Raw genomic sequence first — 13,933 nt, 5'->3', positions numbered from 1 at the left:
ATGTCGGGGTATCAACCACACGGCGGGACATCAACTACGCGGCGGGACATCAACCACTAAATGTGGCGGGATATCAACCACCGGCGGGACATCAACCACATCAAAGGCGGGCTATCAACCATACGGCGGGAAATCACCCAAAGGGCGGGAAATCATCCAAAAATAAGGCGGGGTATCACCAAGTATACAACTCTCTCTCTCTCTCTCTCTCTCTCTCTCTCTCTCTCTCTCTCTCTCTCTCTCTCTCTCTCTCTCTCTCTCTCTCTCTCTCTCTCTCTCTCTCTCTCTCTCTCGCTCGGGGTCGGGAGCAGGTCCGTACCCTGTTAGTTGGCTTCAGGGACAGTTGTGGAAGATCAATTGAAAATGTTTTTGAACTTTAGCTTTTAGCAAAGGAAAATGTTTGGCGATCACCAGCAATGGGTCGTTGTATGTGTTATAAGTGTTGAGTGCCGAGAAATTTCTTTTTCCTGTGTGGTGTCAAATTTCATCAAGTTGTGCTATGTATACGGCGAGCACTTGCTTTTTGCGGATTATGGAGCGTTCCAAATATTGGGACTTTTGCGAAGGAACGATGGGATAAAAAATCAATATGCTCAAGGAAAGGCGCATTGTTTTGGTTTGCCTTTTCATACTTGGCAACATCGTTTCCCCAATTTTTTTTTAACTTAGTATTGCGTCCGTAATGAATTTGATCTGGCTACCGGCCTGTTAGGAAGTAGCTATTTCTATTAGCCAGGATACTCCATATCAGTAAACCAAAATGAAATATTTTGGGAATGAGAGGACTTTGAGGCCATTTGTTTGTATTCTCTTGGACTGAGAGAAATCTCTCATGTGTTCGAAAATCCGCTAGAAGATCGCAAACAATTGAGGAAGCCTTCTGCCGCCCGCGCTCACGCTTGCAACTCGCCCCTCGGAAGAGAGACTGCAAGCAATCTAGCATTCTCTATAATGAATTACTTGCATGTATGGTTACGAAATGCTTTATTAAAAGATTATCACTTTAACACCTGTACAGATCATTGAGAACTGCTTTCATGCTTACTTTATAGCAACTGTTAGACAGCAACCGCCGTTAAAAATAAAATCACTAACGCGCTTTCGAGAAATGTTTTCAACGACGATAGAAGTTTGGCGATCAGGGGCACTCAACGGTTCCTTTCGGTGGATATCTGTTCGAAAGGATTTAGTTGGCAAAGAAAAACTAAAGTTTTCTTCGTAAAATGTTAGCTCACAATTTCTTAGCACTGGAAACTAATTCCTTTTGTTCTCGCAGGGACAAATATGTCGTTAAAACTTCGGAAAAGGTCAGCTAGAATTTTCGTAGAACCAACAACAGGAAGTTAATTCGCGGAGTAAGATTCCGTTCCCTAAACTTTTTTCTTCAATTTCGATTTTCCGCTAAAACATCCGTGTCTTTTAAATGGGCAGAAAACGATCTGAGGACACAGGAGACAACATTTTAAGTATTTCGCCTCAATGTTCTTGTTCGATCCCCCTGTCCGGATTGTCTTTTCTCTTTGAGAATCGAGGTGTTTTATTATTTTAGATTGCATGCACTAAAATGCGATTTTTGAAGCCGAAGGTGCTTATAAAAGGAAATACGGAATAAAGAAAAAGAGAATAATAAAGAACGTTACTGTGTTATCTGTGTCACCAGACAGCATTTCGACATAGTAATTTGATATATATATGTACAAAATTACTTTTATGCTTTCTGTGTCCGATTGTAACTGGGTAAACATCCTTTTGTTTTCAAAAGGTCAGCGAAAAAATGAACCAGCGACTTCATAAATCTACACATATTTGACAACTTCATAAAATAGAAACTGTAATATGCAACTTTAACAAAAAAATCTTAGTTGGAATTTAAAGCAGAAGGTACAAATCAACTAACGACAAAGTAAATACAGTTTAAGCGATCACTACCACCAATCACAGCAGACGCACACAGCGTAATACACCAATCAGAATACCAAAAAAATACACGTAACCAGAGTCAAGCGCGACAAAACGCGTGCGAGCGAGTCACGATTGGTTTTCCTTCTCATTTGTTGAGAAAGTGGTAGTAAAGCAAACGCGAATTACTTTTCACACTTAATCGAAAACTGCTCTACTGGTAGGGAAACTACCATCTCCTGATCCTTTTGATCATGATGTCTAGAAGTTTAACATGACTAACTATTAAGTTGGTTTTGTCAAACACATTCACTTGTGTTAGATTGTAAAAAAGACTGTGTCTTACTTATTTATACCTTGCAAGATATAAACACACTGAAATTCAAATGTGTGTATTTCGAAAACTCTAAATGCTACCAAATTAAAACTCAATACTTAAACCCCTAAACTATGTGAGGATAGCCTCTGTTCTTAATTTGAATCTTAAGAGGCCGACGTGACAACGAAAACTGCAACGGAAAGCACACGAACCCAATTCGTTACATAATACAACTGTGATAAGTCAATGTTTTCAGCCTAAGTGATTCCACCTTGGTTTACTGTCCAAGTTACAGACGTCCTGTTTCAAACAGATGTTCTGTTTTCTCGGGCACTCCTCGGCGGGTGGCCTGGAGGAGACACCTGCAAATGATAAACAAAAATCAAATTTTTGGGTTAGTGTTGTAATCTATTATTGGAAATTATTATCCACTCTGGCGCATAACTACCAAACCAGAAGGCCCATATCAAGTTGAGTTCTAAAAGAACTTGTTGAATTTGTTCATAGTCAACTTATCTACAGTTACTTCAGTTACTTCGCAGGACCCCAACCTGCTAGTTACAATATACTACCTCGCTAACTCCGCTTCTTCTGTAATCTTTGAACTGTGATTAAAAATTCTTTTAATCACGTTATCAAATGCAGTTAGAATTGTCTATTTTCTCCCGCTGTATTTTTTGCAGATTTTTGGGTAAGCGCAACCTCTCAGATATCAGGAAATACACTGAATCAGTAGTATTTCTTTTACATAACTCTCTAAAACGGAATGAACGGAACGCCGTTTATTAAACATAAGAAGTATAAGTTACCTCAATATAGGTATAGAATTGTTGTTCATCCTATCATGATGTACATAAATTACGGAATTAGAACAGTTCAATAAAAATAAACCTTTTGGTCTCCTGTCACAGAACCATAAATGTTTCCAAGAGAATGAAAGAGTTTTCTTGAACAATTAATTCAACACCCATAATGATATAACTCATTGATAAAACTCACCTTTACTTTCCAAAATCAAACGTCACGTTATCCCCAATCAGCATGAAAGGCGCCCAGTTCCCCAAGTCAGCATACCCGTTACTTCTCATCCACTTCATGGCCTGGTGAAGAGACTCACTGGCACTTTCTCCACGAAACAGGTGTTTGTAGAAACGACTCATAAACTGCTCTGTTGCCTCGTCTGGTATGGCCCATAGGGCCACCAACACTGAGCGTGCACCGGAACCTAAGAACGCCCGAGCGATTCCAACAACTCCCTCAGCTCTAACTTTTCCTTGTGCACTGTGACAACAGCTGAGTACTACAAGTTTGGCACGCAGTTGAACTTGTGAAATGTCATCCATTGTCAAGAGGTAGTCTTTCTCGCATGGAGTCGCGTTAGTGGGGCGTTGAGGGGCAAGAGCAATTTCTCCTCTCTCGGCATGACCATGAGCAGCAAAATGAATGAGACTTACAGAGGGTATCCTCTGAAGAACTGCTTGTTTAGTTGCTCGCTCCTCTAACAAAGGCTCAGCTCCGAGTAGTTCTGCTATCATCTCCGCTTCCTTTCTTGCAGAGGGCAAGCGACAAGGATTCTCAATGCGTCCCTTGTAAAGCACGTCCCCAACGTCCGGATCACCCACTACCAGTGCTCCGGTCTGACTGTGATAATCTGCTGGACTGTCCTGAATGAGCCCGAGAGTCGACAAAGAAGGAACAATGCGGATTCTGAAAGTCTGTGAGAGGTATTTCTCAGTTTCATCCTCTAATGCTGCGAATGGAACTTTGTACAAGGCGCGATCAGGAACAATCACGATTTCAGGTTCGTCAAGAAAGTTAGAAACAGGAGCGATGATCATCTGGTAACACTCGGCTAGGGAGGGAACAGGTTGTAGGTCTTCCTCTTCCTCGGTCTCTACTGGGCGGAAAGCTGCCGAGCTTCCTTCCTCTGATGTTTCATGTGTTGAGTGGCCGGATTTTGAGAAAAACAGTGATCGATCTTCGCAGTGCTCTTGAGAAAGGACATTAAACTTTCTGAAGGTTTGTTCACTGAAAACTTCCTGAACATTTCTTTCCAATCCCTTTTTAACAAAACATTCGTTGACGTCTACTTTACGGAAAAGTGTTGGTTTGCTTCCTTTAAGGACCCAGAAAAACATATCTCGGCCAAAATATGAAATGTATAGACAGTTACAGTCAATTTCTTTCTTCACGATCCTTTCAATCTCAGGCCATGACAGCGGTTTGACTGATACTTGTTGTTGAGCAGAGTGCAGACCTGAGATTAAGTCTGCCAGAGCTCTGCCTCGTCCAAGCTCTAGAATACAAAGAGCTTCTTTCTCTTTTTCCACACCAAGACAATACATTGCGCTGAGTAATTGGTAGGAATGACTGTGCTTGTCTAACAGGGATATCTTAAATTGTTCATTGCGTCCAAGAGAACTTCTTATTTTTTCGCACTTGGCAATGCTTGCCAAGAGGTTCGAAAACACATGATCTTGTAAACTTACATTTCCTTCTGATATGAAGTCGTATGCAAGGTTGAGGTGCGAAGCAACCTCCCCATCTACGTAACCTGTCTCTCTGCTCATGGCAAGTGCTCTCTCGTGATACTCTCTAGCCTCAGTATATTTGCCAAGGGAACGAAACAACGTCCCTAAGTTTACATAACATCCTGCTTCTTCTTTTTTGCCACCGATTTCTTTCAGGATCACAATTGCGTTCTTCTGGTATGTTTCGGCCTTTCCATATTCACTGAGAGAACAGTACGCATTTCCCAGATTCCCATAACACGTAGCCTCTCCTTGTTTGTCACCAATTTCTTTTGTGATGACAAGTGCGTTCTTGTGGTATGTTTCAGCCTTTCCATATTCCACGAGAGATTGATACACATTTCCCAGGTTCCCATAACACGTGGCCTCTCCTTTTTTGTCACCAATTTCTTTTCTTATCACAAGTGCGTTTTCCTGGTACGTTTTAGCCTTTTCATATTCACCGAGAGATTCATACACAGTTCCCAGGTTCCCATAACACGCAGCTTCTCTTTGTTTGTCACCAATTTCTTTCAGGATTACAAGTGCGTTCTTGTGGTAGGTTTCAGCCTTTCCATATTCACCGAGTGATTCATACACAGTTCCCAGGTTCCCACAACATACAGCTTCTCCTTGTTTGTCACCAATTTCTTTTGTGATCTCAAGTGCGTTTTCCTGGTGCGTTCTGGCCTTTTCATATTCCCCGAGAGATTGATACACAGTTCCCATGTCCCCATAACACTTAGCTTCTCCTTGTTTGTCACTAATTTCTTTTCTGATCCCAAGTGCGCTTTTCTGGTACGTTTTGGCCTTTTCATATTCACCGAGAGATTGATACACAGTTCCCAGGCTCCCATAACACGCAGCTTCTCCTTCTTTGGCACCAATTTCTTTAAAGATCGCAAGTGCGCTTTTCTGGTACGTTTTGGCCTTTTCATATTCACCGAGAGATTGATACACAGTTCCCAGGCTCCCATAACACGCAGCTTCTCCTTCTTTGGCACCAATTTCTTTAAAGATCGCAAGTGCGTTTTCCTGGTACGTCTTGGCCTTTTCATATTCACCGAGAGATTGATATACAGTTCCCAGCTTCCCATAACACTCAGCTTCTCCTCTTTTGTCACCAATTTCTTTTCTGATCATAAGTGCGTTTTCCTGGTACGTTTTGGCCTTTTCATATTCACCGAAAGATGTATACACAGTTCCCAGGTTTCGATAACACGTGGCCTCTCCTTTTTTGTCACCAATCTCTTTAAGGGTCACTAGTGCGTTCTTGTGATATTTTTCAGCCTTTCCATATTCCGAGAGCGATTGATACACAGTTCCCAGGTTCCCATAACACACAGCTTCTCCTTGTCTGTCACCAATTTCTTTCAGCATCACAAGTGCGTTCTTGAGGTATGTTTCAGCATTTCCATAATCAGCTAGAGATTTATACACATGTCCCAGGTTTCCATAACACTCAGCTTCGCCTCGTTTGTCACCAATTTCTTTCCTGATCACAAGTGCGTTTTCCTGGTACGTTTTGGCCTTTTCATATTCCCCGAGAAATTGATACACAGTTCCCAGGTTCCCATAACACGCAGCCTCTCCTTTTTTGTCACCATTTTTTTTAAAGATCGCAAGTGCGTTCTCCTGATACGTTTTGGCCTTTTCATATTCACCGAGAAATTGATATACAGTTCCCAGGTTTCCATAACACCCAGCTTCTCCTTTTGGGCCATCAATTTCTTTAAAGATCGCAAGTGCGTTTTCCTGGTACGTTTTGGCCTTTTCATACTCACCGAGAGATTGATACACAGTTCCCAGGTGCTCATAACACGTGGCCTCTCCTTGTTTGTCACCAATTTCTTTCAGGGTCACTAGTGCGTTTTTGTGGTACGTTTCAGCCATTCCATATTCAGAGAGAGATTTATACACAGTTCCCAGGTTTCCATAACATACAGCTTCTCCTTTTTTGTCACCAATTTCTTTAGTGATCTCAAGTGCGTTTTCTTGGTACGTTTTAGCCTTTTCATATTCCCCGAGAGATTGATACACAGTTCCCAGGTTCCCATAACACGCGGCCTCTGCTTGTTTGTCACCAATTTCCTTTTCAATCACAAGTGCGTTTTCCTGGTACGTTTTGGCCTTTTCATATTCACCGAGAGATTGATACACAGTTCCCAGGTTTCCATAACACGCAGCTGCTCCTTTTCTGTCACCAATTTCTTTCAGGATCACAACTGCGTTGTTGAGGTATGTTTCAGCCTTTCCATATTCACCGAGAGAATAATACACAGTTCCTAGGTACCCATAACACACAGCTTCTCCTTGTTTGTCACCAATTTCTTTACTGATCACAAGTGCGTTTTCCTGGTACGTTTTGGCCTTTTTGTATTCACCGAGAGCTTGATACACAGTTCCCAGGTTCCCATAACACGCAGCTTCTCCTTTTTTGTCACCAATTTCTTTTCTGATCACAAGTGCGTTTTCCTGGTACGTTTTGGCCTTTTCATATTCACCGTGATATTTATACACAGTACCCAGGTTTCCATAACACGCGGCCTCTCCTCTTTTGTCACCAATTTCTTTTCTGATCACAAGTGCGTTTTCCTGGTACGTTTTGGCCTTTTCATATTCACTGAGAGATCTATACACAGTTCCCAGGTTCCCATAACACGTGGCCTCTCCTTGTTTGTCACCAATTTCTTTCTGGATCACAAGAGCGTTCTTGTGGTATGTTTCTGCCTTTTCATATTCACCGAGAGATTGATACAAAGTTCCCAGGTTCCCATAACATGCGGCCTCTCCTTTTTTTTCACCAATTTCTTTCAGGATCACAAGTGCCTTCTGGCAGTATGTTTCGGCCTTTCCATATTCACCGAGAGATTGATAGACAGTTCCCAGGTTTCCATAACATGCGGATTGTTCTTGTCTGTTGCCTATTTCTATTACGATGCTGAGTGCTTCCTTGAAAAGCTTTTTTGCTTCTCTATATTTACTTTGAAGGTAGTATAATTCCGCCAGTTTACACGTTACCCGTCTTTCTTGGTTTTTTTCGCCACATCCCCGCAGAAAGTGTAAAAGGTTCCTACCATATTCTATCGCACTTGTGTGATCGTTAAGAAGGCAGTAAGTTTCAAATAATGTTAAGTATATCCATTTGTATGCTAATTCAACAAGTTCCTTTCCTTTTTCCAGACTTTCGTTGTTTAGCAGAATCAAACATTCCTTGCACAACTTAATAGCTTGTTGAACTCGATTTGTGTTGCGAAGGAATGTGGCAACGCATGTACCAATTAAGATGGTATTTATTATATCCACTGTGCTGTCCATGACGGTCTTAACTAGAAACTAGGTTCACTATGAAAAAGAAGTTGATAATATAATACCATTTTGATCAACAACAATGACACTCTTTCACCTGTTACTAGTATTTATCGCAAGAAAACCTTCACTGACCTATATTGACCAATTACTTTAGTTTTAAATCCTTTTCTTACAAACTGGGTCTTATTGGGACTCTCGTTGATAGAGCTTACAAGATCAATAACACCTGGTTGGGTTGGTTGAGGAGATCAAGAAGATTACTGAAATCCTTCATTAGAATTTTTTTCCAACACATCTAGTTAACGGGTTGTTAATCGATACATCACGTTGACTCGTAACAACTATAATCCCACGATTTCCATGTCTAACACTACACCGACCTTTTACTTCAAAATACCTTACATTGGCCCTTTTTCTGTTGTCAGACAAAAAAGGGTTCACCACCTAGTTAAACGTTATTGTAACAACATATAAATTAACTTAGTTTTTCATCTTTTAGGATCGGTGGTATGTTTTGCGTCAAACACCCTATCCCTAGTGGGCCCCGTGCGTATGTGGTACATAATTTTTTGTGCGCGGGCTGTAGTGCTAGCTATGTCGGAGAAACCACTCGGAATTTTTACACACGCGCGTGTAAGCACCTGGTTAGTGGTGGGACAGCTCACATATTCAGACGTTTACAAAATTCCCAACAATGTCGCACTTTATGTTCTCATGATTGTTTCAATGTCTTAGATCACGCTTCCACAAGCTTTTATACATATTCAGTGGGAGCAACCTACATCAAATCACCAACTGTATCATGTCAATTTAAAACTTTCCTTACAATCATGCATTGTCGTGCTTCCTTTTGTTGTTGTGGCTAATTAGCATTCTGTGTAGCATTAAAAATTCAACTTTGTACTTTGTGTTAATTTCAACTAAAGATGACAGTAGAACTGTTAAAACATGACTTTTAAAATAAAAAATGTTGTCTTTTGTTAAGGTTACCGTATACCTTCAGAGGTGTCTTGCGTCCAAACGAAGTAGCACGTCCGGTTTAAACTGTAAATACCTGTGTACCCCAATACCAAATTGAAGCTTATAGAGTTAGCTATCACACTATACCAAGAATTTTGAATAAAATGAATAACCAAATTTTTAGCACTGTTTTCTCGAATCAATTTTTTCACTTGGAGGAGACACTTTAAAGAGCCAAAGGACGAAGGGAATTTGTTCGTTTGCCTTCAAATTTGGACAGTAGCTAGTTTAACATATAAACAACAAAAATGTGTCTGAGAATTTTTTGTTTCCAAATATTTTTTCTCCACATCATCATCTCCACACGATCACTCCACATTTTTAAACCCTATTATGAAAGTGGTCTGTAACTTTACACTGCAATTGAATATGGCAAAGCGCAGACACCTTTTTTAGCGCTTTGGGTCCGGAAACTGAGGAGCAAGTTAAATTAGCAAAAAACAAAATTCACTTTGACTTGTAGCTTTCATAAGGTGATTCCGACGCTCGCATTTAAAGGTCGTGAAAAATTCGACACTTTATTTTATTTCAAAATTCTTGTTACAGTTTGATAGCCTGCTCTATAAGCTTTAATTTGCTATAGGGGTTTAGGTATCTACAGTTTAAACTGGACGCACTGCATCGCTTGGACGCGAGACACCTCTGAAGGTATACGGTAATCTTAAAATCATAACATGTCTGCTGCTATCCAAACCAGAGAAAAAAACAAAAGTATAGTAGTCTGGGGCTGCGTAGATCTGTTTATTATACTGGCAAACCAGTGTTGAGCAGCCATCGTGTTTAAAAAAAAGCAGCCAGTTACTGGTAAGGACGTCAGTTTTAGAGTCAATAAATCAATGTATTTTACAACAGGAGCACTCAATCAGGACATCTAAGCAAAATACTGGAGAGGGTTGTCTCTGTGTTCCCAAATCGCTCTTTGCTCTTTTAATTATTATAAAGACATATTTGTGTAAGCTACATGTAATACCCGGACTGCCCGGATGCTTTAGCTGAAAAATTTGAAGCTGTAGTTTGTTTTAGAAAACGGAATTTTAAAATATCTCCCGAATTAACTAGCTGTTATTGGTCTTACGAAAGCTGGTGGGATGCTGTAAACTTAAAGCCTGCATCAAAGTTCCCCCGCTTTTCACGTTTGCAGCGTGCCTCGTGCACTGTAAATAGTTTTTTCTCATTATTTCAGTTTTACCGTAACCGTTAAACGAGTGAAAGTTGAGATTACATATACACACATTGATGTTACATTGTACTGATTTATTGCAATCTCACTATGCTTCCATTTTACATTAAAAAAATCCGTTTCGGACAAAACGTTCAGCCGGCTAGCCCATGCTCTTGTAGTCCCACACGCGTTTTTCAGCTGCTGTATCGTGTTTTCTATCAACTCTGTTATTTTTAAGTTCTCTGTAACGTTCACACATTTTTCAGTGGTGCTTACCCTCTGGTTTCTGAATCAAATGACTTATGATCCACCACCTTTTTTCTCGAAACTACAATTGGTCAAAACTTGTCACGTGACCAACATGCTACAAGTAAAAGCGGATGATGTCATCAAATGATATTACTCAGAATTCAAAACTCGAGTCGTGCATAAAGAAATACCAAACATCCCTTATCGTAAAACTTGCTTTTACAAACATCTCTTGTTTATTAAGTGCCCCTCATCCACCATGAAACGTATGTCGACTGATTACCCCTTCTGTCAAAAATTAAAAAAATCCCGGGTCCGTCCCTGCTGTGCAATGAAATTGGCAGGTGAAAATATAAAGAAGTTATTTGAAAACTTCAAGAATTTGGAAGAGTATTTTGCTGTTGAATGAGATAAGCGCAACAAAATACTACACGTCAAAAATGAGGCCAGAAACACTAAAAATTCAACACCCTGCTGATACGGGGCTTTCCCTTTGTTTGGTTTGGCTGTTTCTTCTAACTCACAATATTTCTCAGAGCTTTGCTTTCGAAAACTGTTCGCTTCACGGAACAAATAATTGCCATGAACAAATAATCCCTGTATATTTTTGCCTCAGATAACTGAGGTTATTAGCCGGTGTGGCCCCAGTAATACCACGATTTTGTGAGTCATCCACTCCCAGGCCCGTAGCGAGGGGAGGGGCAGGGGGGGCTTGAGCCCCCCCCCCCCCAGAAGTTTTGGAAGTTAAAAAGCAATGTGCCCAAAAATATATGATTAAAACAAATTAATGTTGAATTCTGACGCTGCAAGTACCTTTTCACTACCTGTCAGTTTCCTTTGCTAACAGGCACTCCTATCTTGTAAATCGGAAGTAAGAATCAAAATGGATTGAAATCAACCAATCTAAAGCCGTGAAAACTGTCGAAATAAACTACTTGTTTACTAAGACATCTGCTCATTTTAAGCAATACAAATGTCCTTAGTTTATAACAATTTAGTTTTCCTGCGTTGTCACACAAAAAGCCACACAAATATGTCCTCAAGACCAGAGAAAAAAAATTCTCCTGCAGTTGGATTCTTACTGCCCGATTCTAAATTTAAAAAGAAAAAGAAAAATTTGTCGTCGTTTGTCTACGTCCTTCTTCAAACGTGAAATTAGGAAACTTCACGTAGTAGTCCACGTTAAAGAAAAGGCAAAAACATGTACCTATAAGAGTGTGATGCAGGTGCAAAGTTATTGTTTTACTTAAACTAAATTTACCGGGGGGTTTTTATGTTCTCGTTGCATCTTAAACTCCCAAATGAGTCTGTTTTTGACGGGGGAGGAGGGGGGGGGGGTAGTTTTGTTTCACCATTTTGCTAAGCCCCCTCAGTTGTTTTAGCCTTGCTACGGGCCTGACTCCAGCTCTACCTTGCTGATTTCAATTAATTTTCCGCTCGGCCAAACAAAGGTTGATAATTCTATTGCTTTCTGTCCTTCAGATCTCAAAATTTCTTGTCAAATGGGGCAATAACCATGAAGTTGCGTACTAGTTTTTATGTATTTCATCATTTTTATAACAAAAACATGCGCCGGGTGGTTTAATCGATCCCACAAATCTTCCCTTTACAGATTTTCTTCGTAACGAGGGCTAAACAGACATTTTGGGATAACACAAGCAAACAGCAAAATAACTTTTGAAACTTCAGTATCAACGTGTAGATTATTCTCATTGCTCTACGTATGTTTTCTTTTTTGCTATTTGGCCGGGAGAATTTATTTCGGTAATCAAATCATGTAATTATCTTTGGTGATCAGTTCGTGTCTTCTTATTTCCTGCATAAATGATTGATGTTGTAATGATATTGTAAGGAGAAACTAAATCAGATCAAATATTGAATCAGAGACATTAAACTATTGAGAAATATTGAACCAGAGACATTTATACCATCTACTGACGCTCCACAATTTACTTGACTCTGAAGATGACTTCCTCTCACGTTGTCAAAACTTCAGTCAATGTCACTTGAAAGGGTTTTTCTTAGGACTACACTCACCGGGATAACAATAATGTACGTACTTAATAAAAAAAAAAGTGTCTTAGTGAAAATGTTCCTCTTCTGGAGAACATCCGGCCACGTTGTGTAAATAAATAGTGACAAACCTACACGACTCTCTCGGGCGTGTTTTAGATTTTAAATTTAGCTTGCGCGGGTGTGTCTTTGAGAGTTAAAATTGGTCTTCAGATTAAGGCCAGTGCTAAACCGGTGTATTTGTAGCGGGTTGGAATGATTTAATAGAGCGTTAGTAGTAGTAGTAGTAGTAGTAGTAGTAGTAGTAGCAGTAGCAGTAGCAGTAGCAGTAGCAGTAGCAGTAGCAGTAGCAGTAGCAGTAGCAGTAGCAGTAGCAGTAGCAGTAGCAGCAGCACCAGCCAGCAGCAGCAGTAGTAGTAGCAGCAGCAGCAGCAGTAGCAGTAGCAGTAGCAGCAGCAGCAGCAGTAGCAGTAGCAGTAGCAGTAGCAGTAGCAGTAGCAGTAGCAGTAGCAGCAGCACCAGCCAGCAGCAGCAGCAGCAGCAGTAGCAGTAGCAGTAGCAGTAGCAGTAGCAGTAGCAGTAGCAGTAGCAGTAGCAGTAGCAGTAACACCAGCCAGCAGCAGCAGTAGTAGTAGTAGTATTTGTAGTAGAAGAAGTCTTTATTAACAATTAATGATAAATGATACAAAAACATTACCCGCAACAAACGTGCAAGGTTCACAAAAGTGTAAATAAATAAAACTCGGATATGTGGTGATCAATAAAATCCAAACAAGCACTTATAAAAGCTCTTTCAAAACGCTCAGATCTAACATGAGGAAAAATGTAATTATCCATTGATGATGGAAGAATGCAATTATTATCGATGGAGCGTTGTATTTAACCATCGTATGTTTGACGTCAAAGCTTTCTCCTATTCTTAAATCTCATTATTTTGAATATTTCCTCTTATTGTGAGCGTTTAGCGATGAAGTTTTCTATGCCATATGAGGCATTTCATCAACGTTTGCGGGTTTGGCCGGGCGGGTTGGCTCCTTTAATAACATTAAGTGCGTGATTGTTTTAGCTTTTCTTGCTGAGATCTGTCCTTGTTGGTCCTCAACATTCTAGTCAAATTCTGGGCAAACAGGCGATACTTAAAATATATATCCGTTATTGACCAAGCGTGAGGTCAAGATGGCTGGGCAAACAGGCCATATGTCACAGTGACATATGTCACTGGGCAAACAGGTATTAAACGCCAGGGAGCTTCCGCCCCCTTACTCACGGGTACTTCTAGGCAAGTCTAGGCTCTCACAGTATGCATTCAGACGAAGCTGTATCCGACTATCCAAGGATTTACGATAAAACGCATCCTCATATTGCTTGTGTTATTCATATGTCACTGGTCGACAATATCGCTAACCGAATCGGCCATTGCTTTACGAAATGGTACCTTAAACATTCCAA

General features: G+C 40.4%; 1 protein-coding gene across 1 annotated transcript; it reads right to left on the bottom strand.

The window, feature by feature from the left end:
• Positions 1-988: 988 nt before the first annotated feature.
• LOC146483654 (uncharacterized) lies at positions 989-8,046 on the bottom strand. Its single transcript, XM_085105603.1, has 2 exons — positions 3,218-8,046; positions 989-2,580 (listed from the first exon to the last, which is right to left on the bottom strand). Exon 1 carries the CDS (start codon positions 8,044-8,046, stop codon positions 3,220-3,222), a length of 4,827 nt encoding a protein of 1,608 aa, XP_084961729.1. The 3' UTR covers positions 989-2,580; positions 3,218-3,219.
• Positions 8,047-13,933: the final 5,887 nt, after the last annotated feature.

The sequence above is a fragment of the Pavona decussata genome, unplaced genomic scaffold (genome assembly GCF_977016875.1).
Source record: "Pavona decussata unplaced genomic scaffold, jaPavDecu1.1 SCAFFOLD_38, whole genome shotgun sequence".
Classification (NCBI taxonomy): Eukaryota; Metazoa; Cnidaria; class Anthozoa; order Scleractinia; family Agariciidae; genus Pavona; species Pavona decussata.
Note: the sequence above shows the minus strand (reverse complement) of the source record. Positions and strands in the feature narration are given on the sequence as shown.

What these genes read in the sequence shown, in the direction of transcription:
- LOC146483654 (XM_085105603.1), bottom strand. Translation starts at nt 8,046, where the DNA reads ATGGACAGCACAGTGGATATAATAAATACCATCTTAATTGGTACATGC.